The sequence below is a fragment of the Ornithodoros turicata genome, chromosome 6 (assembly GCF_037126465.1).
Source record: "Ornithodoros turicata isolate Travis chromosome 6, ASM3712646v1, whole genome shotgun sequence".
Classification (NCBI taxonomy): Eukaryota; Metazoa; Arthropoda; class Arachnida; order Ixodida; family Argasidae; genus Ornithodoros; species Ornithodoros turicata.
This window is the reverse complement of record NC_088206.1, coordinates 43,081,569-43,109,047: the sequence shown is the minus strand read 5'-3', so window position 1 is coordinate 43,109,047 and position 27,479 is coordinate 43,081,569. Positions and strand designations below refer to the sequence as shown.

The 27,479-nt window shown below is 45.6% G+C and overlaps 1 protein-coding gene across 1 annotated transcript; it reads left to right on the top strand.

Annotated features, from left to right (window-relative positions):
* Positions 1 to 17,225: 17,225 nt before the first annotated feature.
* On the top strand, positions 17,226 to 22,843 carry LOC135397929 (leukocyte elastase inhibitor-like). Its single transcript, XM_064629422.1, has 3 exons — positions 17,226 to 17,333; positions 17,412 to 17,621; positions 21,835 to 22,843. Exons 1-3 carry the CDS (start codon positions 17,316 to 17,318, stop codon positions 22,699 to 22,701), a joined length of 1,095 nt encoding a protein of 364 aa, XP_064485492.1. The 5' UTR covers positions 17,226 to 17,315; the 3' UTR covers positions 22,702 to 22,843.
* The last annotated feature ends 4,636 nt before the right edge of the window (positions 22,844 to 27,479 follow it).

The window sequence follows — 27,479 nt, the reverse complement described above, 5'->3', positions numbered from 1 at the left end:
TAGAAAAATGGTGTGTATTGCCCTGGACGGATTTATGATGAGCACTGTTTTTGAATAAGAGGAGTGCGTGTGCTTAGAAATAGTTTGATACTGGTTTTCTTTGTTTCTTATCGCTTTTTTCCCCCTTGTTGTCTGACAAACATGCACTGACATGCCTGGGCCTGTTCTGACATGCTTTCCTTCTACATGTAGTTTTTTTCTTTTTGTACAAGGAATATTCTTGACGATGACGATAGTGCTGACTTGAATGGGAGTAGAGCTATTCTTAATCATTTTGCGATTCATTTAGTTCAGAGAGTAAGCGCGAGAGGGACAGGTGTGTGACTTTATTCAGGAGGAACAAAGCGTCATTATTCAGTTAGGTGCATGGCTCTTGGCTGGGATGGACATGTCTTGCTGAACCATTTTTCTTTCCTGTAGAGTAAGACTTTGGGAATGAAATGCTACAATCTCCTCTTGTCTATGGTGTTTTTCTGCAATAGTTCCCTATGCAATCATTATAGTAGAATAAAGGAAATAATCTAGGGATAGTGATTCAATAAATAACAGGTGCCCTGTCTACAGGGTAAGCGTCCTTGAGCCACGCACCTGCATGATGGCGTCATACCGCAACACTATTGTTTCAGGTTGACCTTGTCTAGAGGAGCATTAGTGGAAAAAAACAGTGTAGCCATGAGATAATAGGGTGACGTCACGACCAATGAGAACGGCCTGCAGGGGGCGCAAGGATTCACTTCTCTCTTGGACACTGGCGGGTCTGCACACGTCAATTGTACTCCTAGCAATTGCGTTGGCCGTCAGTGGAAGAGCTTAGTTTCGCTGGGGTTCTGTCTGATGGGGTTCGGATGTGTGGTTCGTCACTGGTGAATGGTGTTCGACGATGCAGGTGGATTTTGTGACGATCGGATTTCCAATGGGGGAATGCTGTGAACGTGAAAAATGATGGTGAGTGTCTTTTCACTCTGTTCAAGTGTTTGTTTTCCTCTGTTGCCCAGCAGTCGTGCAATTTGTCCTGACGTGTTCTCACATGCCCCCATATGCATGCTTTCCTTTGTTGACGCTTTGTATTTTTCTTTTTTGACAAGGAACATTGTTGTCTTGACGATAGTGCTGCCCTGAGTTCTGCGCTCCTTGTTACCCGTACTCTGTGTTGATTTGTTGAGTGCCTAGTCCTCTTATTAGCCGTCGATGGCGTTACGTGTTAAGATATTTTGTTCTTTTGCAAGTCTCATTTAGTAAGACTTTGGAATTCCTACGATCAGCTTTCATGCATGGTGCTCTTCTGCAATAGTTTCCTATTCAATCGTTATAGAAGTATAAAGGAAATAATATTGGGATAGTGATTCAATAAATAATAGGTCCCCTGTCTAGAGCGCACGCGTCCTTGAGCCACGCAGGTGCATGATGACATCATACCGTGGCTTCATTGTAGATTGACCTTGTCTAGAGGAGCATTAGTGAAAAAAAAACAGTGTAGCCCTGAGACAATAGGATGACGTCACGACCAATGAGAACGGCCAGCAGGGGGCGCAGGAATGCTCTTCTCTCTTAGCAACTCAGAGGTGGTCGCTCCAGAGGGCGCTAGGAGCGCGCATGCGTAGCGGCCGCGGAGCGGCGTCCCAGTCAGTTTCTCGCTGGCTGTCGCGGAGAGCAGTCGCATCGGTCTGCGCTCCTGCTGTGGTGAGCTGATTTGTTGTGTAACTAATGCTTTCGCAAACTTTCTTCCCGCTATGTTTGCGATTTTCGTGCCAGTGCACGTCGGGTGCTGGTTGCTGTTGTCCGGGCATCCCCGCCATTTTCTATCTTCTTCTGCCTTGGGAACGGGAGTAGCGCTGGTGTGATTCTTAATAATTTTGTTGTGAGATTAGTTGAGAAAGTAACCGCTATGGGGTGCAGCTGCCGGGCTTTATACAGGAGAAGAAAACCATTACGAGTCAGTTCTCTGCCTGGCTGTCGGATAGAGCAGTCGCATCGTTCTGCGCTCCTGTTGTGGTTGGATAATTTGTTGTGTAACTAATTCTATTTTCTTGTTAGCTATTGATGGTTTGCATACTCTTGCTTTCCCAGCCTCTGTATTACGAGTGTTTTTCTCCTTGCATGTCCAGAGCTGTTCTAACTTGCCCAGACATGCCATGATGACGTCACAGCTGACGTCACAGGATGTCCGGAACTGGTGGCCATAGCTGTGATGCTTTGCAACCTACCTCTGTGGTCCATCGCCCATCGACGGTCAGCGGCCGTTCCGGCCCGCTTTCTTCAAGATGGCGTCGTTGATCTTCAACTAAACTCCTTCTCTCCACTCTATCTCTATCTATTTTTTTTCTTTTTTATGACCACGTCTATCCGGAAACGCACAGGGTGGTCTGGACACTAGTTAGACGCTCCCCAATTAGTGTGATGACTCATTGGATGATGCTGACTAATGTGAGGGGTCCCAATTAGCTCTAATTGCTAATTAAACGTGTCCAGAAGCCTTGTAGCGTTTCGGGATAGTCGTGGTCAGTACTTACTACTGCCTGGCGGTAGGGTCACGTACCCTATTCTTCACATCCATGTCGTCGAATTCAATGATGACACTATCCAACAGGCGATGAAAAATTCTGATACGCATATGTAGCGTGTCCGGAATTACGAATGAAGGGTCAATTTTCAAGAGAGCTGTATATCGTGCCCCATGTGCCAACTTGTCGCAATCCGCTTGCAGATTTTCCAGGGTACGCGCTATGGGAGGTGTGTTAAAATAACTAACTGGAGTGTGCGGGTTTGCCCCTTCTTTAGCGTGTACCGTGCAGAATAGGCAGGGGTAATTGAACTGGCAGATTGTAAACCCATGACTAGTAAAATAAATTTCAAGTCAGATCCGAAACAAACTGTCACAGGTATATAAACACGCCGTTCAAGGTGAAGCCATTCCGTTCAACGACATGTTGAACTTCGTCAAGCACGCTCTGGAATGATTCCCTTATTGAAAAGTAGTTCTCGGATGTTGGAGAGATGGCTATCAGACGGTGTGTTTTTGGACTTCGTGCTATGTGTCTTTCGCGGGACTGCAGAACGCCGATTGACAAAGTTGTCCAGGAAGTTTTTCGGCTGATATTGCAACCATCGCCTTCAATTTTGATGGCTAAAGGGGAATGAGCCATATCTTCCAATCGCTTTCGTGTATTTGTAGCAAATTCCCATACGATGTAATCGAGCTCCTTTAGAAATGACACTTGAGCCCCAGCTGCTGCCCCTGGGGTCCTCGTGATATCAATTTGTGAATCAAGAAGTTTCCGAAAGTTGTTAATCAGTGCCAATGAGGGTAGTCCATCAATTGTGCGGCTTAATTCTTGCCAAAAATTGTTGCTAACACAGTGATCGTGCAGCGTTCTCAGGACTTCTTGTACAATTTTCTGGGCACTCTGACAGAGCTCGTCGTACGTCGGAATTCCCGAGCCTCCAAAACGTGCCTTCGTACAGAGCTGAACGGTGGTGCAAGTATCGCGGTACAAAACTTTGTGGACAATGCCCTTCAAGTCGCTGACGAACACCTCCTTCACAGCCAAGCCGAAGCACTGTAGTAGATTATCTAAAGAAAGTTGCATGTATTCTGCAGCCAAGTTTAGCTTCCTGCGATCATTTCTTCTAGATACATAACCGACTTTCTTTCCTTCCCCTATGCCCTGCATTACCTCTTGCAGTGACGATAATTTGTTATTTTCTTGTTGAAGTGTGCTGCATTGCCTTCTTAGATGTTCTGCCTCGAACTTAGTGTGATAAAGTGCGCGGGATCATTGTTGCTTTTCGTTCTCGCATTTTTCGAGACTGTGAACGAGTCTTGCATTCAGGGCCTCATCCTTCTGTACACGGTCATCTGCTGAAACGCCTTCATTGAGCTACATTACTGGGGGTCATCCTGGTTAGCTTGGACACATTCCACTTCGATTCTTGAAGAACGTTTCTGTAGCAAGAACGCTTTCTTTGCACGCCCTTTTTGAGCTTTAAACTTCGATCTCGTTGACGTGCACAGCGACCGTAACTTCTCCTCGAGATTTCCTTCCTTATCAGTTGTGCCGGAGGGAAGGTAATGTGATATGCGTTCAATGTAGACAATGCCCTGTTTGTGCTTTGAGCACATTTCTAATAGCTCGCCATTTGATAGCGTCAGAGTGATATCATCTTTGTTTATCGCGGCACGTGTGCTATCATCCATACTTGGCCTTCTACGTTACAATCTTTGTACTCATAAAGAGATGCAGCGATTTGAGCGGGAAACCTTAGTTCACGCCTGTGTTCACTCTTTGGAAACGTAAAACACCTTTTACCCTGACAGGAAAGTCTATGGTAACTACTTGACCACACTTCGTTTCTCTGCTGTGCCACCATCTAGTCGCTCGAAATCAACCTCGTCACACAGTGTCCAACCATTCGCTATCGGAGTACCCTTCTGGAAAGTCCAGCGAAAAATGTCCAAATCAAATCTTACTCTAACAAGTCCACTGCTTCTTGATGTATTGGTTAGCCGTTTCTGTATCTCGCAAAAAAAAGTAGCGGTCGCTGTTTCCAGCCTGTGTTCCAGAGGCCAAGGAGGAGATAGAAAAGCATCGATGCACGCTGCGTTCAGGTTGCGTCGGGGTTCCACAGAGCATTCCCACAGAGGACAGTTCTTCCACTTGACAAGAAAGCCTCCCTTCTGGAATAAGCAGAGAACACTGTTATAGCCAGCCAAATATCAAACTTTTCTGAAACCCATCATTTCTGATTTCATAAATAGTTTACTTTGTGGTGCGTACGCCGTATAGCAATCATGTGAGCGGTTATTCGAGACACACACACCTGCCCGAAACACTCGAGGCCGGACGCTGTCAAGTGAACTTTGTTCTCCCGCACTCTAGTGTAAACGTAAGACGAACGCTAAGGCGCAGTCTCGTTCGAACTATCTGCCGGCACACACGTACCTTATGTATCTGTCTCTAAGGCAATAAACTGGACCTGCATATAACACTGGCGCCGAGGACGGGATCTGGATCTACGTGACATTCACTGTACATATTGTTGGTGGTAGCGCTGGATACGTCTTGCCCAAGACGGAAGGAACCGGCCCTGCTCCTACCTTCACGCCTGCCATCGGAAAAGTACCGGAGTTCATTGAGCTCGAGGAAACATGGGACCAGTACAAGTAACGCCTGGACGCCTTTTATGATGCCAACTGCATAACGGACAAGAAGAAAACGAGATTCATTTTCATCTCTTCGGTGGGTGCGCCGACACACAGCAGGTTGCGTGGTCTTCTCGCTCCAAGGAAACCAATGGAAGTGCCTTATACCGAAATCATGACGACTCTAACAAGCCATTTCAGTCCAGGGCGATCGAAAATAGCGGAAACATTTCGATTTCACAACCGCACGCAAGGTGAGGGAGAAACCGTTACTGTTTCTGTTGCCGAACTCCGTGCAATTGCTGACCGCTCTGGCTTTGGTGCTGCGCTTGAACGCAACCTGCGCGACAGATTTGTCATCGGAATTAAGGATAAGAGCGTTCAGAAAGTTTTGTTGACGAAGCTCAAGACCTTGACACTCGCACAAAGTGTTGAGATTGCTACGGCAGCGGAGCTTGCAGCTCGGAGCTCTAAGGAACTTGAGCCGAGTGCGGCATCTGCGTCAGGTGTCAATGGAGCCGTCAATGCGATTCGCAAGCAAAGCAAGCAAGAACGTCAGTCGAAAGACTCACAGAAGTCGTTTTCGTGTATCAGATGTGGAAGCAAAGGGCACAAGCCTCCCAACTGCCCGTTCGAAGACAAAGAGTGCTTCCGATGCAAGAAGCGCGGACACCTCGCTAGTCAATGTAAGACGGGACAGCAGAAGATATCTTCAAATCACCAATCCAACTCCTTGGAACTGGAAGAAGAGAAAGGCAACCGCACTGAGACGTCTTCTAAGGAAGTATGCTTCAACCCGTACACGCGTAAGGCAAAGCAAAGGCTTTAAGGCACAAAGCCCCAAGGTAGCACGACAGTTTAATGTCGCATGGCGAAATAGGCGGCCATGCCGTGGCATGTCTCTTGTAGACGTCTTCACTGATCACACAAACTGGAGATCCTGTGTCGAGCTCCATATCTAACACAACTCCAGCCCACTTCAGTTTGAGCATGATTGGCTTCTTAAGTAAAATGAAGCCAATTATGCTCAAACTGAAGTGGGCTGGAGTTGTGTTAGATATGGAGCTCGACACAGGATCTCCAGTTTGTGTGATCAGTGAAGACGTCGACAAGAGACATGCCACGGCATGGCCGCCTATTTCGCCATGCGACATTAAACTGTCGTGCTACCTTGGGGCTTTGCCTGTTCTCGGTGTTCTCAGACTACCAGTTGAACACCTGGGTAGAGAGGTTGACGGACAGCTATATGTGGTCGGTTGCTCCGGACCAGTCTTGGTAGGAAGGAACCTTATAGACGCCTTGAGTATTCTGAATCACAACATCAACGTCCTGCGATGACCGCATGATGCCACGATCGGAAACCTCACAAGTGAGTTCAGCGACTTATTTGAGCCTGGCCTAGGTGTGATGAAAGGGGAACCTTTACATCTTCACCTGCGTCCCGAAACCATGCCAAAGTACTTCAAAGAACGATCTCTGCCTTACGCATTGCGCGACAAAGTAGCAGAAGAGCTAGACAGACTGTCAAGTGAAGGAATCATCACTCCTGTCAGCCACTCGCTCTGGGCGACGCCAATTGTACCTGTGCAGAAGAAGGACGGTTCAGTGCGCATTTGTTGTGATTTTAAGGTTACACTTAATCCGGCATGCACAACTGAACTGTACCCGCTTCCAACGGTGGATGACTTATTCGCTTCACTGGGAGGAGGTTACTGGTTTTCAAAACTCGACCTCCACGATGCATACTTGCAAGTTCTCCTTGACGAAGACCCACGCAAAACTACAGTTATAAGCACGCACAAGGGACTGTACTGTTACAACAGATTACCCTTTGGCATTACATCGGCGCCCGCCTTGTTTCAAAGGAAAATGGAGTCTATGCTACACGTCATACCAGGATTGTCAAGTATACCTGGATGATGTCCTGATTTCTGAGAAAAAGGACGAATTCGGTCAGACTCTAAAGAAGGTATTCCAGGTATTCAGGGAGTACGGTGTCCGTCTGAAACGTGAGAAGTGCGAGTTCGGCAAGGAACAGGTGACGTACTATTGTGGACACGTTTAGCTAAAATCGCCTGTCAGTACTTCGCCGTCCCATATTACCTCGGTTGCACTTGAAAGTGTTGTGTCAATATTGGATTTGAAGGTTGACGAGGTGCAGCACGTGTTTACTACTCGAAAGAAGTAGTCTTGAGACACCTGGAGGCTTGAGATGCGATAAACCACGGAATGCTCATTTTAGACAACCGTGTCCCCTACAGTACATGAGTCACACAATTGACAGAAATCGACTGCATCCGTCAGAACTAAAAATTGGTGCAATTGCTAAGGCTATGCCACCAAGGAACGTGACGGAACTACGTTCCTTCCTGGGACCGTTGACATATTACCAAAGCTTCCTGCCTAACATGTCAACGCTACTAGCACCCCTGTACGCATTGCTGGTACAAAATACCCGCTGGCGCTGGGGAAGAGAAGAAGCTAAGGCTTTCGAAAATGCCAAGAAAACACTAGTAGAAGCGGAGTTTGTCGTACACTTCAATCCGTCGAGGGACGTCATCCTCGAATGTGATGCATCGCCGTACGGCTTAGGAGCAGTACTTTCACACAACATTGATGGCGTCGACAGGCCCATCGCGTTCAGATCAAGAACACTAAGTGATGCAGAGAAGAACTATTCTCACCTGGAAGAAGAAGCACTGGCTATCATTTTCGGCATCACAAAATTCAGGGACTACCTACTGGGAAGAAAATTCGTCCTGGAAACTGACCATCAGCCACTGGTGGGACTTCTTCGTGAAAACAAGCCTGTACCGACGGTAGCTGCAGCAAGGATACATCGTTGGGCTCTGGTACTAGCTGGCTACCAATATACACTGAACACTGAAGTACAAGGCTGGGACAAACAATGGAAACTCTGACGCTCTTAGCCGACTTCCAGTTCAGTGTAACGTGCACCCGGATGGAACAAGTGACACAGCAATCAATGCTCTCGACATGTTCGACTCGAGCCCAATATCGGGGAAGCAGCTTGTGGACATCACACTCAACGACCCTATCATGCAGAAGCTGAAAGCCAGGATCATGAAGGGCTGGCCTGCAAAACTGGACGACCCAGATCTAGAACCATACTGGCCGAGACGTCATGAACTGTCTGTTGAAAAAGACGCGATACTGCGTGGACAGCGCATAGTGATACCAGAACGAGCAAGAAACGCTCTGCTCGCAGAGCTTCACGGCTCACACCAGGGAATTAACACAACAAATGCATTCATCAGAACCCTGATTTGGTGGCCAGGAATCGACCGAGACGTGGAACAACGAGTACGTTCGTGCCCGATATGCCAGCAGGCGGCATCATCACCACCATCTCAAGAGCCACTGGCATCGCCGTCGTCCGCCGAACCGTGGACTCGCATACACATGGACTATGCGGGCCCGATTGAAGGAAAAATGATATTAGTCGTTGTGGATAGTCATTCTGGCTGGATAGAGGCTATTCCGGTAAAATCTGCAACTGCAGAGGTGACCGTTGTTCATCTCCGAGACATATGTGCCCTCTTCGGACCACCAACGTGCAGCGTAACTGACAACGGCACCACACTCACAGGTGCGACCTTCGAAGAATTCGTAAAGAGAAATGGGATTCGCCACATGCGAACAGCTCCTTATCATCCGCAGATCGGGCTGTTAGAAGCGTAAAAGAAGCGTTTAAGAAGCTGACGGACGAACCACTGGAAATCCGGCTCCAACGCTGCCTAAATAACAGCAGAAGGGCACCATCAGCTGCCCATGGGGGAAAGGCTCCTGCGGAAATGTTATTCAATTTTCTGCCACGTTGTCGCTTGGATATCATCAAGGCCGATGTGCTCAAAAACCAAAACACAACCCAGCAAGACGTGGACAGTCGTTTGAAACCTGGAGCACCTGTCTACGTGCGCAAACAATGCGATCGACCGGGATGGATGCCGGGTATCGTGCTTGAAGGACTAGGAAGTCGCATGGCTAAAGTGCAAACGGCCCAGGGTATTGTCACACGCCACATTGACCAGATGCGGACCTGCTACGGCGCAGATACCGCGGTTACTGAAAGTGGTACAGCCCACGCATCCGACCCGTCCAACGCGGCCCATGGCGCCACAGACGACACATCGGAGTCGACAGAAACCGAAGGACATCGATATTCGTTCCGACCGCGACACAGGTCACACCACTGACCACTTTTCATGGGTTGGAAGAGTGCTGCATACGCCGCATAGCAACCGATCATGCCAGCGGTTATTCGAGACACACACACCTGCCCGAAACACTCGAGGCCGGACGCTGTCAAGTGAACTTTATTCTCCCGCACTCTATATATTGTGTAAACGTAAGGCGAACGCTAAGGCGCAGTCTCGTTCGAACTCTCTGCCGGTACACCGGTATCCGTCTCTAAGGCAATAAACTGGACCTCCATGTAACACTTTGTATCCGTAATAGCATGCTGTATTTGAGCATATGCAACAAAGTCGACACACGGAAACGTTTCAGTAAATTGGAAAAACTGTACGAAAATGATACGACGAAGAAAGTTATCAGGTCCGAGCTTAAAAATGTGATGTCACTCGGTTAAAAGAAACAGGGCGATTGACTTACGTTTCCGGAACGGTTACCGTGAACACCTTCCGATGTAGTTAAACTAGCGACTTTCTATAGAATCTTAACGAACACTAAGATTTAGTCTTATAGCTCGATTTCTGTACCGCAGAATTCTTCAGTAGCAGTAACCCGAAATGCTGCACAAGAACACGCTGCATACTTATCAGCAAAGCAGGGTTTGGAGGCCGCCACCCTTTAGGAGGCGAAGGCTAGCGGAGACAATTTCAGGCTGTTTGTGCATGTTACCGAACGTATCGAAAGTAATTTGAAATTTCTATCTTTTGATGACGCTCACGCGAAAACTACTTGTTGTGACTGCAAGAAAGGCCGTACAGTATACTTGAAAATTATCCGCGGATAATGAAAGCAAAACGTCACCGGGAAGCTATACCGTGCCTACCGGAACCAATGACAGCGTTCCTGACTCAGAGTCTGATCACTTCGTTGGATACGGTAGACGTGGTACTCCGGGAGCCACGTTTTGACTAACACTCACTAATACCACCGGCTAACATATTGTTTTTAAGTCGACAGTTACAGCGATTTGATGCCTCAAAAAGCAGAGGTTTGATAGAAGGTGGGAACAGCAGAAAACGCACAAAAGAGTACACACTTACTGTTGTAGCGATTATTCTTTCCACCGGAAAGTATGACATCAAGCGTGGGAAGTTGGTCACCTGGGCATTCTGGAGTTCTTCTCTTGCCGTTCTTGCTCCTCCTTTTATACAAAAAATTTCGCGCCAAAAGTGCATCACGTGGCTAAGACAATTATTTGTGTGTGTGTGTGTGTGTGTGTGTTCAGATTGTTTCAGATTTGTGTAAGATTACGGTTATGTTCATCTAACTGACGTATCACAAGGTCGTCTCCCAAGCAGGGTAGTGTACTCATACTTAGTGTATCATTGTTGCAGAGATGGATGCCCTTTCCCACTGTCGATAACAACTACTTTAATTCGAGATTATGAATGGGGTGTTTCATCGCCAGAGGTGATACTCTACCCAATTGCTGGTGGTGATGTCGGGCACTGTCGAGATTGCGCTGTGTGCTAAAAAATAATATTTGCGCAAAGGACATTCTCGAGCTCCATTAGAAAAGAGGTGAACAACACCAATAATAGACAAATGATGGTGAGAAGCAAGGACGTGATTGCGTACTGTGTCCTCTACGGGTGGATTGCCCAGTACTGGTTCATTGCCTCTCCGTTCACGTTGGCGACAGTCCTTGGGGCCTGGATCGTCATCCTGCGCGCCCTGCCGACTTTTCTTGATTTGCTGCAAGACACCAGCCTTGCAACCGTTTCCAACCCCCCCCTTTTCGTCCACTCCTTGGCATTTCACATCTTATGCAGACCCATCGGCAATGGGGTAGGGGGTAGAGATATAAAAATTTCGAAAGTTTCGATGTCAATAAATATCAATATCGTAAAAAAGTCGGTGAAATCGATTAAGATATCTTTCCTTATATCGATAAATTATTGATATACACATATATACCGTGATTTGAAAAGCTGAACATAACGCCCCCCCCCCCCCCCCCCCCATTACTTGAAATCCCTCCCAAAAACGTGTCCTTGGTGTCTCACTTTCCATGCATATTACCGCTGAGGCACGTGATGAAGACACAATCAGGTAAACCATGTTCGGGTGGTCTACCTTACTGGAAAACTGTAGTCTGTATACAATTGTAACTTCACCGCACCTTCACTTCAAATAATTTATATTAGCTGACCTTGAAATTATCGATCACGACACTGCTCGGCTCGAAGTAGTGCCAAGGGGCTGGATTCCTGAGAGACTTCTTAAGAAAGAACAAAAAGCGCCATCTAAATTATTTCCCTCGACACAATAGATACAACCATTCGAACATGACTGAAAGTAATATACACGCTAAAAAACAACACGCGTGTAATATACCACAGCTCGGCGTTGCTGTCCTCTACTCAAACTCGACACGATTCACAAATTCCGCAACCTCAACACTGATATGCCCCTAACATGTATCACATGTTTACATAGAATATCGGCATCTTCTTGTTTAATTTTATCCATGTCATCCACCCTTCCTCACCGCCAAAGTAAAACCAAATCAAGAGTGAGAGGAAAAACATCTGTCGTTTAGTTAATAAACTCGACGACATAGTTATTTTTCCAGATTCTGTTCTCGCGGAGAAAGCCGCAAAATCACTGATATTTCAGCATGCGTGTTGATATCTATATCGATGTAATATCGATATTTATATCGATCTGAATATCGATATGTTTATCGATAAATATCGATATTTTAAAGCTATCCATAATATCTGTAAAAATATCGATATCATTTCATCCCTAGGGGCCCCCAACCCAGATGGCGTTGTTACCGGGCCAGCGCTTTAAACAGGGTCACGACCGTTGAAATAAATAAAAAGAAATGAGAAGGAAATAACATAACCCTATATTTCAGCGAATGCAGCGTCATCGTAGAAATGTCTCTCCTGATCCTAAATTTATGGTAACTAAATCTGTTCTCTAATTGTAGCTCGAGTCATTCTGTAAGAGCAGGAGCGGTCAACTACGCGTAGCTAATTTAGTGGCTCTAAGTGCTGTCACAGAGGCCAGGATTGTCCCTTTTGTACATGTAAAAAAACCTGACGAGGACAACATTCAGGTGAGGACGGGAAATGCTACATAAATGTCACAAAGAAAACTACAGGGTTTATTACAACTCAAAGGATCACAACAGCGATCTCACTCTGTTTCGGAGCACTACTGCTGCTTGTAGGAATTACGAAAACCGCGGTAGCGTCTCTGACCGAGGCGGTTGGATGACCGGTGTAGCGTTTGTCCCTTGCAGACGTCCACATGGCCCACCGCTTTTATATGTTAATCTAATTTCGGTGCAGTGTTGTAGATCACACTATGGGGGCGCTCTTGCTCCTCCTTGAATCGGCGGCCAGACAAAAAACAAACAAACAAACGAAGGATTAAGACAACATACTGTAAATGTACAAAAGAAAAAAAAGGAAGAAAACGCAAGTTCGGAAATTGTAAGACGTATTGAGCTGTGCACGGAGTATTGCACTTTGTGGGAAATCAAGCTGCTCCAGAGCGACGACCACGTGACGTATTTGCAGTGCGTCTCACTGTACGGTATCGCTGTGGACAGCAATGCCTCGATTACGATCAGGTCTTCCGCACAACTTGTGCATACTAGCTTCCGCCTTTCTGACGTAAATGTTTATTAAACTTCGTGTTCTTCTTCCAGTTTCCCCAGATTTCAGAATTAGTAATTCAAAGCATAATGCACTCACTTTCTGCATTTATTTCTCCTCAATAACACCAACAACAATGTACCATCATCAGTAGATTTGCGCAAATGGAGGGATTTTAAGCAAAAATGCCCCCCAACAAAAGCTAATTAGACATCTGTTAATTATTCACTGAAGCGGCCTTAATTAAGTAGGAACTGTAAAGTAGTGGGTTTGTCACAGCTAGTTCGTTCGCTGAATGCATACTTTCATCTCCAGTGACTGCGTAGTCCAACAATTTATTTTTTTTCGTTAATTTCATTTCTTAATTAACAATTTCGTTTCTTACTGTACAATTCCAGTCGCCTTTTCATTTTCGAGCTTATATGGGGAGGAGACTTGCCGGATAATTGCAAATATTGACCCACAAATTTATCAGCCAATTTAACCGCTACATTCCATACAACCGATACCCGCCAACTGTCGATTTCTTTACTGTTCTCCAATTCTTTCAAGTGATCCTCGCGTTTGTGTCATTTTCTAAATATCTGATGTACCTTCGCGGCGATTTCAATTGCAATCGTATGAATAAAAGTAGATCATCCCGGGAATTTCGACCAACTGTTATCATCATATGGCCTTTTCCAATGTTGTGTGTGATCCCACAAAGGCTACATAGAGTAGATGCTCAATGCCGGATCTTTTTACTGCAAACAGTTATATGCAGTACTGAAAAGTCAACGCAGTACTGTCCAGAGCGAAAAATAAATTCGTACCTTGTCCTGTGGATGTCGTACTTGAGAATCAGCATATTGAACGTGGCAATTTCGTTAAAGCCTTTGGTGTTGTTCTCAGTCAGTTTTGGGATACTCACGTGGATATCACCTGCGGCAAAGTGGCAAAACTATGTGGGGTCATTGTGAGGTATAGTTATATACTTCCTAAATCAGTAAAGTTATTATTCTTATCTATCCATATAACAATCTACTCTCTACTACTGAAATCTAGTGCTGTGCTACCACGTCAGAGAATTTGCAGGGATGACTAAGCAACATTTCGATCGCATCGAAAAATAAAAAATGACGTTTCTTGCGCTTCGAACTTGGCATGCTGATAGTCATTTGCCTGAAATTCTATCGAATAATAACGGAGCCGTGATGTGACACGTAAGGTTTGTCTGCCTAGTGTGGCGACATGCTATACGTGCCGCAGGGTAGGACTGCGGATAATTTCGACCAGCTGGGGTTCTTTTGACGTGCGCCAGAAATCTCCGACACCCGGTATCGATATATTTTTCATACGGTATCATTTTGTCGAAAAAATGACAGAAGCCAAGGATATTCTCACCCCATGCATTTCCTATAGCAAACACCGCACCAAAACCACAAGATTTTTCTCCGTCTACGTTCGCACTGCCGTGGCTCACATGAATCGTAAGGAATGGTTATCAAACATTCAACTTGCCGTGGGCGAGGTTATCAATTTTGATACCTCTTAACTGGTTAACACTTCCAGTTCTGAAAATACTCTTCAGGATTTAAATACTAGATGCACAGCTGCGTCATTCTACCAAAGTATTCGTTTCTAGGTGAAAACCCGTCGGTTCCTCGTGCTGGCGCGCTTGCCCAAATTTTTGCTCCTGTGGGCAGGGCCAGCAACTTTCGTGCCTCCTAACTCGTAAACGCTTCCGTTTATCAAAATATTCTTCGCGATATAAATACCAGGGCTATAGTTGCATCATTCTACCAAAGCATTCTTTTCAAGGTAGAAAACTGTTCGTTCCCTGTGCTTGCGCGGTAAACAAGGACACCAACTTTCATGCCTCTTAAGTCACAAACGATTCCGCTTATGAAAGTGCTCTCCAGGATTTAAATAGATGCATAGCTGCATCATTCTACCAAAGTATTGGTTTCTAGGTGGAAAACTGTCGGTTCCTCGTGCTGGCGCGCTTGCCTAAATTTTTGCTCCCGTAGGCAAGGCCAGTAACTTTCATGCCTTCTAACTCGTAAACGCTTCTGTTTATCAAAATGCTCTCCAGAGTTTAAATACTAGATACATAGCTGTATCATTCTGCCAAAGCATTCTTTTCTAGGTAGAAAAGCGTTGGTTCCCTGTGCTTGCGCGTTTCGACCCACTTTCCCATTGAGCCCTTGCATTTCACGTGTACCTCCGTGGAACCAAGTAAATTATTCGTAGACTTTCAAACTGCTTGAATATATTCGTTTTATGACATATTCGAGACAACCCAGGGAGCATTAAAATTTATGAAAGAGAAATTAAGTTATTGAAGAAAAAGCGTTCAAAATGTATGGCGCCTACGGGAGGTGTTGGGGTAGGTTTCACCCAACCCACGGGTGTATGAGGTGAAGCACGCTTTACGTTTTGTCCCTAGTTCTTGGGAATGAGCCCCCATAAATTTCGATGACGCCAGGAGCGGGTGACATAACCATAAGCTAACAAATTACAATCATGTCATGTTCTGGAGAGGGCGCTCGTCTCCCAGCAACGACACCGGCGTCCGGGATTGTCACGTGGTGGAAAAGTCACGTGACACAGATCGAAAGATGGGAAAATGGGAGAGATGCCTTCTCCTTCCTTTGTGTTTTCTCGAAGGTCGGAGCGGTCAGATGATATGTAACGTGAGGCTCCGCTAACGGAATGCAAAACAGTGAGCCCCCGGAGGACGCGAAGATGAACAACGTTGCCAGATGAGAGCCGAGCGCTCCTTCCGAGCCTAACATGACGTCACAGCTCTCAAAAATAAACATTAATTTCCTCTACCTTTCGCATCACGTATAGCCAAAATATTTTGCAGAAATGTAAAGTGAGACTAGATTTCAGTGACATAACTGTGGTAGGATTCTGAGGACAGGAGATTTAGTCCGTAGTGGCACTTTCATAAACTTTTTTTTTTACTCGATGATATGGACGACTCGCTTTATGAACAGTTGTTGTCGGCGACAAAAAGTGTCCATAAAGCCCGAATCCCATAACAAGCGACACGCGGCAGATACACGCGAGAAGCGACAAAATCGACGTCACTGCCGCCACACGAGCGTCAAAAAAGCTCAGTCGCGGCTGAATATTTCTGCATCTACTCCCAGTAGATATTTGTAGCATGTCGCTGAGTTCGTTGCCTCTTGTTTGACAAAACCAGCTAGATTTGACGGCGAGAAACAAGAACTGAACGCGTGGGCAAGGGAAAGGGTGGAGAGGGCAACCAACAAAAGTAGCAGACGAAGAAGTGGGCGGGGCGTTGGGAACTTCAACCGCAGCGCCACTGTGTTACGGCGAATATTACATAGCACCTTCATTACAAGTTATCCTCGTTTTGACGAATGAAATACTATTTTTGGTATATTTATGGCAATTTACAACTTAGCTCGAATAAAATAAGCAATGCTTCTCCAAAAACATCATTTCTCGGCGACGGAATGTCGCTGCTCAAATGGACCAGGAAGTCGCGCCATGACCAGACGCGACAGCGACAAATTCTGCAGCGCGTCGCGTGTCGCTTGTTATGGGGTCCGCGCTTAAGAATGAGACACCACTGTATTCTCTTTGAAGGAAACATATGTTTCTTTCAAAGAGAATACATTGGTGATTTCGATTCGACTCGAATCGAAATTCGAATATAGAATTTCATAGTTGATTCTGAATGCAAAACGAATACAATTTTTTTCGCTTTGATATTAGATAAGAGGAATATTTGCACAACGTATTTTAATTATTTATCAGGAAAACGAACTCAACAGGGTGTAACAGTGACGGATCCAACGGGCGGAAGAGGAGATTTATGCTCTCCTCAAGTCATCAGGTTAAATTTAGGTTAGGTTTCCCCTCTTCCTACCCCCTCTACGGCGCTTCGACAATCGCCCCCTTTCCATCACAAAAACAAAACAAAAAAACTGAGGAACTGAGGGTCCGGATCCGTCCCTGGGGTGTGGCATCCTGCTGATATTGATGGTGATATGCTGTAGCATGTTAAGGCTGATGAAAATGACGCTGTCTGCTACACCTCTCCTTTCCCATTTATCCACACTGTTGCTGCGCAAGTTCCTTCAGGTGCGTACTCGTTTGCCAATAACGTAATTTGTTGGATTGAGCAATTTCGCTTCCAGTCCGTGCATGCGTCCCTTGATATAACATTTCAGGACAAGTCTATATCTGATCGTCTGTTGTGGTTGTTTATTTTTTTTTTTTCGTTGGCTCTCGAGACATCATCATAGTTTTTGCTCCAGAAGAAGTAGAAGAAGCATTCCATTTTTGCTGTCTTCGCACAACGGCAGCAAGCATACGACGGCCTGCATATGGAAGACGCACCAAAGGTAAATTAGACATTCCACTGCTTGGAAGCCGGTTATTTATCTAGATATATGCCAAATGTCTGCATGTTTTCACTGTAGGTGGTGAGTATATTCGGCTGCCAGCTCTTCCGCTGGCTGTTGGCCGATCAGCCCCAGGCCAACATTGCACTGTCCCCCTTCAGCCTTGTCAGTGTCGTCTCTTTGGCCATGGCCGGGACACAGCGCAGCACTGAGCGTGAGATGGCGCTGGCACTGGTTGCCAAAGTGCCCCAGTTCCACAAGTCCATGCGCCGAATACTTATATTTCAGGTTGGTACCCTCAAGATGATGAATGTTACAAAGTTACAACATGCTGTGTTAAAGCTGTCCGAAGTGTCTTTGTCGTGCTGTTTCGCGTAAACTTGTGGATTAAGCATGGTTAAGCTTGAACACGGTCCGCTTGAACCGGTAACGCACGTTTGTAAGCTTTCACGCCATTTTGTTTTCTGTTTATAGCATATGCACTACAAAGTGTTAGTTAGTTTACTGTTCCCATTTACTTTACAGCATAGGCCATGCGCCATAAGCCGCAGGTGATTTTAGAAATGCGATTCGGCAGGCTTGCATTCGACATGTGGGCAGTGAAATGTCCAACGAAAACATGGGCGTCGTTCCGAAGACGGGCTTTTTTCTCGTAAAAGTTAGTGAGGGTGTTTAAAAGTGGAATAATGCGCGTATGCGAACGATATGCGACATATACTGGATCGAAAAATATAAGAATTGTAAAAAAATGTGGGCTAGAATACTCTTTATGTGCATTTGCAAAAAATAACAATAATAATAAAACAGGCATTGCTAAGCCTAAGCAGAATAAATCATTGTTTCATTTTGTTTGTTGTTTTTTTCTTATTTTTTATAACAGGGCGATTCCACGCGAAATCATCCAGCGGACCCGCTCGGCCCTCACAAAACTATCGCGAATTTTTACGAAAATTTTTTTAGCAGTCCCTAATAGTGCAAAACGACACACCACGAAACATTTCTTCCCAAATATCAATGTGGCGGGTGCTACACACGAGCAAAGTTCGCAGCACTGGCGAAAACCGTGCCTGGCGTGAACGGCAGCTGCGGCTCATAGAAAGCACCTAGAACTGTGCGGTTTTCTTTTGCGTATAGAGGAAACCATGCTTTACACGGCGCTCAAATCCAGGTTGTCGTGCTGTAATCGGTGCTGGTATACAAAGGCCGGAAGTTTCGCAATTTTCCTCCTACTTCGCGATTTTTTTGTGGAAAATCAAACCATTAAATTTTAATGAATATTTTTCCCTGACAAGGTCTCGTGAAATACTTCAACAGGAAAAATCGCAAGACACGTAATTGTTCTAGTCATTGCAGGAAAAAAAGAGGAATTCTGCGATTTTTCCAAAATTCGCTACAATCGAGCGTAAAACACGCAATGAAGAGGTCGGAAGAGACGCCTGAAACCAATGCAGTTTTATAGAATGAGCCTTCCTCTACAACATATTAAAAAATCTCGAGGGTGTTTTTTCGTATACGGTAGAAAATAAGTTTTTTTGTAGTAGAGGGTATTACGGCCACTGACCCACATTGCATGTATCCGGCGGGGTGCTATATTTGTTTCTTGGGCTCCCGTTTTAATTATTCGTATTTCCGATTTTTTTTCTGGTTGGTTTTCAATATGACAGCCACCCGGACCAAAGGAACATGGCTCCAGTTGAGCGCTGTGGAGTTCCAATTCACCAGTATGAATATTATAGGCGCGTAGATGCAGGTTCAGTTGATGAAAGTTTCCTTTAACTGAATGCTGAACAATTCAGCAAAAATATTAACCACGAAAAGTCTAACAAATTATAACGCTAGAGGAAAAGACGAACGTGCAAAAAAGTCATTTACATGGCAGTACTGGAAACGACGGAATCTCGTGGTGGTGGTTCATCGTCCATGCTGTCCTAGGTTCCAGTGAGGCTCACAGCTATATAAAGCCTCGCACCACTCGTGTATGGAAGCGTATACCCGCGGATATCCGCAAGAAACTTTTGGGTTCGCATGGAATATGGACGCTTGTTGTGATCTGTGGATCGGACGTGGATGGCGCCGGATCAGGAGCGGGTCAGACTCGGATAAACCGCGAGATTGCGCCATCAGTTTGCTTCACACTAGGTACAGAAGATAGAGTACAAGGTGTACGAAAGCAGCTCGCGCATCTGAGAGAGATCTCTGGCTCTGGCGTCTCGAGTCGAGGTGCGCGTTCGGCGCCGATCTTGCGTTTCACTTGCAATAAACTCTACTTATCCCGTTTGGTGCAAAATGTGTTGCTGTGCTTGGTGCCGTATAATCTTTCGTGGAAGCTAAATCTGTACTTGCTGTCGTGTATCCTTTGGTAGCATCATGGACGCTCAGGACCTGTCCTCGCTAAAAAGCTATGCCGCTCCGGGGTTTTCACTGTCGGAACGAAAGAGAGGAAGTCGCCCGTGTGGATGAAGTTTGGTGACAGCTGTTTTTTTTTCTTTTTTTTTCTGCTTTGTGCTGACGGGAACGTTTATTTCCTGGAAAATTGGCCTGATATATCGAGCATAGAAACTGAACTATTGCTGCGTGCCGTGGGAGACGCGGATTTTTCGGATAGGCTGCGGATGTGAAAAAGCTCATCCCCGCAGGACTTTAGCTCACACGACAAAAAGTATTACTTAGACCTGCCCATCACCGCTAATCCCCAATCTCCGTTGCCGGCACCGTGCATACCGGAAACAATGCCATAAACTTAACCACCCAGGATTGCAATACGCGTGTTATGCTACAGAAGCAAAGGCTATGGTAACCTTGCAGAAGTCTGTACCACAGCATATTGCTTGCTCATTAAAACCCAACCAGACCAGAGAAAAAGTGAAAATCAAAAGAATTAAAACAGGATCCCAAGAAACAAGTATAGCACCCCACTGGACACATGCAACGTGGGTCACTGTGGTCGTAATACCCTCTACTACAAAAAAATTATTTTCTCCTGTATACGAAAAAACACCCTCGAGATTTTTTAATATGTTGTAGAGGAAGGCTCGTTCTATAAAACTGTTTTGGTTTCAGGCGTCTCTTCCGACCTCTTCATTGCGTGTTTTACGCTCGATTGTAGCGAATTTTTGAAAAATCGCATACTTCCTCTTTTTTTCCTGCAATGACTATGAAAGTTACGTGTCTGGCGATTTTTCCTGTTGAAGTATTCCTTAGGGCCTTGACAGGAAAAAATATTCATTAAAATTTAATGGTTTGATTTTCCACAAAAAAATCGCGAAGTAGGAGGAAAATTGCGAAACTTCCGGCCTTTGTATACCAGCACTGATTACAGCACGACAACCTGGATTTGAGCGCCGTGTAAAGCATGGTTTCCTCTATACGCAAAAGAAAACCGCACAGTTCTAGGTGCTTTCTATGAGCTGCAGCTGCCGTTCACGCCAGGCATGGTTTTCGCCAGTGCTGCGAACTTTGCTCGTGTGTAGCACCCGCCACATTGATATTTGGGAAGAAATGTTTCGTGGTGTGTCGTTTTGCACTATTAGGGACTGCTAAAAAAATTTTCGCAAAAATTCGCGATAGTTTTGTGAGGGCCGAGCAGGTCCGCTGGATGATTTCGCGTGGAATCGCCCAACAGCATTTGTTCTTTTGTGTTATATCTTCGTTCAACGAAGATGTAATCAGAGACAAAGGAAGAACTGAGCGCGGGAGCGGGTATGCCCGCAGATACCCGCGAAGTTTTGCTATTTTCGGGTAGAAATTCAATGCCGCTGCAGGTTACGAGAAATTGCGAGTGCATGTGTCCGCGGGCTAAGCGCGCGTAGGGCAGACATGCGGGGAATGTGTACGAATTTACTTACCCGCGCACACCTTTAGTCATAGGCCAGTCTACACAGCTACATGCAAAACAAACAATACATACTAGTGCTGCTACTGCCATACATCTGAGAAAGGCCTCGAACAGGGCGGGATGTTGGTCGGGCTACTACGAGACAGCCATGTCGTAACAAAGTGCCTGTAGAAACTTGGGATCTGTTTCGTGAAGCCACGTACCTACTGGCCCACGTAGAAAACTGTTTCGAATCTCCTAATGGCCTTCAGCGGCTTTAGAGATATATCGGTCACAGGAACACACATACATAAGGACGATCCATTACGTGCCAGAGCTTCTAGACGAACGTGATTATATGAACTCCGACTGGCATAGCAGCTTCCCGTCATTATGTCTGCAAACAATAACGTTGCGCAAAGGACAACTAACGCGGTACAGTGTACACCGTGCACGTTCATTTCACAACATCTGAGGTCTGTTACCTCACTATCGGCGTAGCACTTGGTTGTCACACAAGTCAACGATTTTCGAATCGCGTAGCTCTCAGACGCACAAGTACGTATGAAAGAAACCTGCAAAGAACGTACGTTCGCTGTGTTATCATTGCGACAGGCGAGAGAATTACTTGTGGTACTTGTGCTTTCAAATGAATATATGTTATGAGTGTGTTTATTTTTTCCCCAGGGTGGTACCCCAGGACCGGATGAAGTTGAAACTTTCCGCATGGCCAACCGGATCTACGTCGACCAGCGCCTCCCTCTTCTCGATGGATTTCGCAAGATCGGTGAACGCGTCTACCGCATTACCGTTTCCAGCGCTAATTTCGCGGAGCGCCCTGACACCGAGAGGCTTAGCATAGACGCTTGGGTTAAGGCAGTTACGGGCATCGGAAACGTGGTCCCTCCCATCTGCGTCGGACCGGCCACTCGAATACTCCTCCTCAGCGTAGCATACGTCAACTGCAAGTGGAAACAACCCTTCCTCCGGGCCACGTTGCAGCGCAAGCCATTCGGCGAAGAGCAGACCGTCGAAATGATGACTAACGTCGGAATATACGGCTATGTCTGTTTAAATGACGTGGGACTCCGAGCGGTTGATATTCCCTTCTCAATCGAATCCTGCTCACTAACCATTATAGTTCCAGTGAGACCTTTTCAGGAGTTTTACAAAATTCTTACTCCGGAACTACTTGAGCGGGTGGTCGAAGGGGTAAAGGCTAAGCGTAAACTACGGCTGGAGATTCCGAAGTTTGCCGTCTCATATGACGTAGAACTGAGCCGCTTTCTGCAAGAGATCGGCATGCGGGAGGCATTCACTGCTCAGGCTAACTTCCGAACCGTGACAACCGCTGCTGACGCCTACCTGTCAGCGATCATTCATAAGGTGGAGTTCTGTGCGAGCGAGGGATGCGGACCGACGAACCTCGAGGCCACAGAAGCTGCTGCATTGCCAGAGCTGGAGTTCACAGTGGACAGGCCCTTCATGTTCGTGTTCAGGAGGTACGACTATATTGCGCTCATGGGGTGCGTCCAAAGGATTCCGGAAAATTAGTTAGGTTTTGCCTCTCACTAATGAAGCATGAGACACCTGAGCACTGGCTTCGGTGAAGATGACAACAGCAGTGATAAAATCATGTACAATAACCCGAGCCTTTCTTGCCCAGGTAAAGAGTAAAGTTGACATTCATATGTAAGCGCGTTGTCTTCGTTATTTACAAATTCCTGGATCCTCATACTCGACAGTTAAATATAAATGAAAATATACCTAGTAGATCAACCGTGGATGCACTTCTCCCGTTTTGTGTAGCTGGACTTGTGGCTAAGATGTCTGACGCGTCTTATACGCGTTCATGTCCTGCGCGTTGGAAAGGTGCTTATAGACCTGAATTCGCGCCGGTTCCTCAGCTTGGCCGTTTCGTCGCGACTCTCGCGCCATTTCTTCAGGGGACTGCCGACGCTTCGCCTAAGTCCATTGGCGAAACTGCGCGCTCGTGATATTGCTCGTTGTTCGGTGCCCTGTTGACTATCCTCAAGGACTGAGCTATGTAATAAACTTCCGCGATATTGCAATGGCCTAGATGAAGCCCGTTTGTTCAGCCACAGGGATATTTTTAATGTATGTATGGTGTAATCATCACGCAGTCTTTGCATTGTGGCGCAGAGGACTGTAAAACAGTGCCAAGCACACAATGAATACTTTCATCACTTGTTTTGGTCTTTACATATTCCATCACTCTTCAACCTCACTGTCTCTCTTATTCCCCTTTTGCTTTCATTCGCATTACAATCTCCAACAACCAGTGTCAGTGCCATCTAGATCAATATCTATCAATTCATATCTGTATCAATTAATTGAAAGCGATGAAACTGCACGAAAGCTCACATCCCACAGGGAACTTTCACTCAGAGCTCGGCAAAATAACTCGTGACCGCGATAACTGACGATACGCACAATGATGACCGCCGATTGCGTGAGTCCCGCGTGTTTTCACACAGAGTGGCAGCATCTATGCGATCATACCTGGGTAAACTACTTCTACTCATTACTTCAGTTAGAATGTAATGAAATTACATTACTCATTACTGCAACTGAAATGTAATGAAATTACATTACAATTATTACGAAAAAGTAATGCCATTACAAAGTAACTACTTTGCCATTATTGGCATACATGTACCCGAGTTTTGTGGAAGGCACAAGGGACAAAAACACAAAACTTGACGAAACTTGCCTTCCTCGAAATTGGGGGATATGCTGACAATGTAACAACAGTTAGCTTTTACTCTTCTATTTGTCTCTTCTACACGTCAGGCTAGTGTGCCACGTATGACGTATCGTTCCACAATGTAGACATGAAGGTGACACAAAGTATCACGACAACAGGAAGATTGCCTGGAGGGTGGGGCCCGCAAACAAGGATTCTCTAAGGCTACAAACCGTTGACCTGAAGAACGTTTGTTTTGTTTGTGGGTGCCCTAACGAAGGCAACTGGATCGTCGAAGAGAACTCACGTTCACCGTGCCGATTGAATGCGTCACCGTGCAAACACAGAACACACACTCGATTCTTTTGTGAAAAGTAATGAGTAATGTCATAAAAATTACTGCCCAAATGTAATTAAATTACATTACAAATTACATAATGTAAAAGTAATGCATTACATTACAAATTACCAGGAAGAGTAATTCATCACAGTAATTTCATTACAGTAATGACAATTACTGCCCAGATATGTCTGCGATAATCTGCCATCACGTTGGCATGGCAACGCGAAGGACCGCGATTATAGTGATCGCACTGACGCTGCACCCAGGTATCGTGTTGTTAATACCTAAGCTTCCACTTAGAAAAAGAATGACTGGCAACACTGCTCTATAAGACCAGCTTTAATGGACTCCGTCGAAAATCATAAAAAAACAGAAAAACAAACAAAAATCGAACAGTAAGCAAGCGCACACAAAGACGAAGAAGCTCACGTGGTCTTCCTCATCAACTCTTAGTCCGCAAACCAAATAAAACCACAACATCATACCCCCCAAAAATGACCTCGAGTTCGTCGCTCATTTTTCTGCTGTTTCTAACGGATACAGTAGCTGAACTGGTCGTCGAGTCAGTATTCCAGATGCCAGTCGCAGTTCGCAAGACCGAACCAGGCCGTCTCGTCCTCTGTAGAGTTGTGTTATCCGGGCCAGTCTCCACATGTGCCACGGAACTTTATCCTCTTATACTAGGACAACATCTCCTTGAGACAATCTTGTTGTGTTGCTTTTAGGGTGCGACTGATGAGCTGACCGCAACCCAGCAAGCCACTAATATCCCATGGATGTTCAAAATAAGTCTTCACTGTCCCAGATATCGGGTTGGTCCACTAGACATCTCTGTGATATTCATAAAAGGAGCTAAAATTTTATCCAGGGCAATTCATCAAGATGACATTCTGTGGATGTTGAGATATTTGCCGTCATATCTATTCAAATCAAATGGGAGAGTGCGCTACGGGCACTTTTCACATACACAGTTTGGCACAGTGTTTGTTGTGCCTCACGTTCACTCAAGAGTTCGCACATGCGTTAACCTGGCATACAATTTCGGTCAAAGGGAGGAAGAGGGGGAGTTGCTGATAGTTCATGTCGCTACAATGCAGCACTACGTTTGTCTCCTTGTTTTAACCGCCTTTCGTCCCGTCTGAGTGCTGCAATGTAGCGACATACAATTTCGGCTTGTAGCAAGCTTGAAAGAATATTCCAAACTTCCCCAGTTTGAGTGATGTGCTGCGTGTCTCACATCATAATTCCAATAAAGCACTTTTGTAACCAGTATCTATGTTTAATCAAGCCGTATCATAATGTTTGTCATGCTGACAAAATTGAGGCTAGTTATTAATCTTATTGTGTTTCTGTATACTAATGTTCGCTTTTATGCATATTGTCATAGGCAATACCTGAATATAGTTTGCTTACGCAGATCACATTGAAAAGCAGTTTCTGCAACAGCACGCAAAAGATCTGATGAACTATATATAGTCCTGAACACAAAACGTCTTCTATGTGCACCTGCGAACGTGTTGATTTAGTGTGACCTCATAATTTGTATGCGATGACAGCTCCAAACTGAATCGAAATGCAAAGGATAAAAGCCTCACACTGTGTATTGGTGTGAACCAGGGCAGGATGACATGACTGAGCGGTTGCAGCTATGTTTCCGCGTGTTTACATGCAGTACCATGTGCAACATTATGCATGTATGCAGCCAATACAGCCCTTTCCGAGTCAGAAAATTCTGTCCTACGGATGTCCATCGGATATACTTTTACGGAGATACGGATATCCACAGAATAATGAAGCGGTGATACTACGGAGATCCACTTGGCCGGGCTTCGAACTTCCTACGAAAGTGCACTTTGCGGACATAACCTGGAGATACGGACAGAAACAGGAGCTCTCTGGGATGTAGCGTGTATCTCGAGCGCGTGTTACTTTTTTATTTTTCAGAAGTCAGGTATACGCTTTGTAGTAAACTATAAAGCGTGTTTCCGCCATTTTTTTAACATCTGCTACCGTCGCCGCTCGTTTCACTTTCTGTTGCTCCGCTTTGCTTCCCATGAGAAAAAATCAGCGCGGCGTTTCAAAAAAAAAAAAAAAGAAAGAGAAAATAAATAAAAAAGAAAAGAAAGAAGAAAGAGCAACAAGGGATTGGGCCACTCAGTCGAAATGCTTTGGAAATGAAGTTGCATTCACTTCCAAGAACAGACACTGTACATTGGTGTTCTCGCGAGCTTCTACACATTCGAGCCCTGTTCGCCTGTGAGTCGAAATGAAGGGTGAGCTGTCTAAGTTTAATTCGATTGCGTGCACAAACAACGGCGAAATGAGAAATTGTTTGGCGTATTAAGTCGGCGTAGAGGTAATGTCTCTGTTTCTTACTCATGTAGCTTGAGAAAGTGAGTTGGTTCATGGAAAGCCGAATTTCTGCAGTGCTACATCGTCCCGCGTTTCTCTTTCTCTTCAAATACATGATCCGTACAGCATCCCATCACGGAGCTGATTCAGACAATCCGTGAAACGGCCGCAACAGGACCTCCTGCGGATATACGGCTACGGATATCCTTCCATAAATATCCGAGGAGAGTCCCACGGAGGTCAGTTTTCGGATATGGACATTGGGATCTATTTCGGACGTCCGTAGGAGATGGTGTTCTGTCTGGGTTATAAGCAGGGTATTACAGTCTTGTCATATGACATTAGGCGCGTTTACATGAAGGCTACGTAAGTCGACTGGGCGAGAGAGAAACCAATGTCTTCCAATGAGTTTCTACGCAAGTTTGTTGATGAGTTACTTGTACTCCTGCAAGACGGAATCACAGTGAATGGCACAGTTGTTCAAATTTCATTTGATTCAATGATATGGGATGCACCAGCGCGGGCATTTATTTTTTGCACAAAAAGCCGCACTGGTCACTCGGCCTGTCCAGAGTGCACAGACGAGGGTGACTACAATAAACATCGTATGCACTACTCCACAAGCGTTGCCAGCAAAAGGACCGACACATCTTTTCGCACCCAAGGCGACTCTGAGCACCACAGGGGGTGTGTCTGTCCTGACTGAACTTCCATTTGATATTGTGCGTGTGGCCCCAATAGAGTACATGCACCTCTTCGCTTAGGGGTTGTGAAAAAGATGCTACTCCTTTGGGTGTCCGGGCCCTTGTCAGTAAGACTTGGCCCTGTGAGCAGAAGTCGTCTAAAAGAGAACAGTGTTGCACTCCAGCAGAGTATTCCACAGGAAATTTGCACGCAAGCCAAGAGTCGTAGATGAAGTGGAAGGCAACC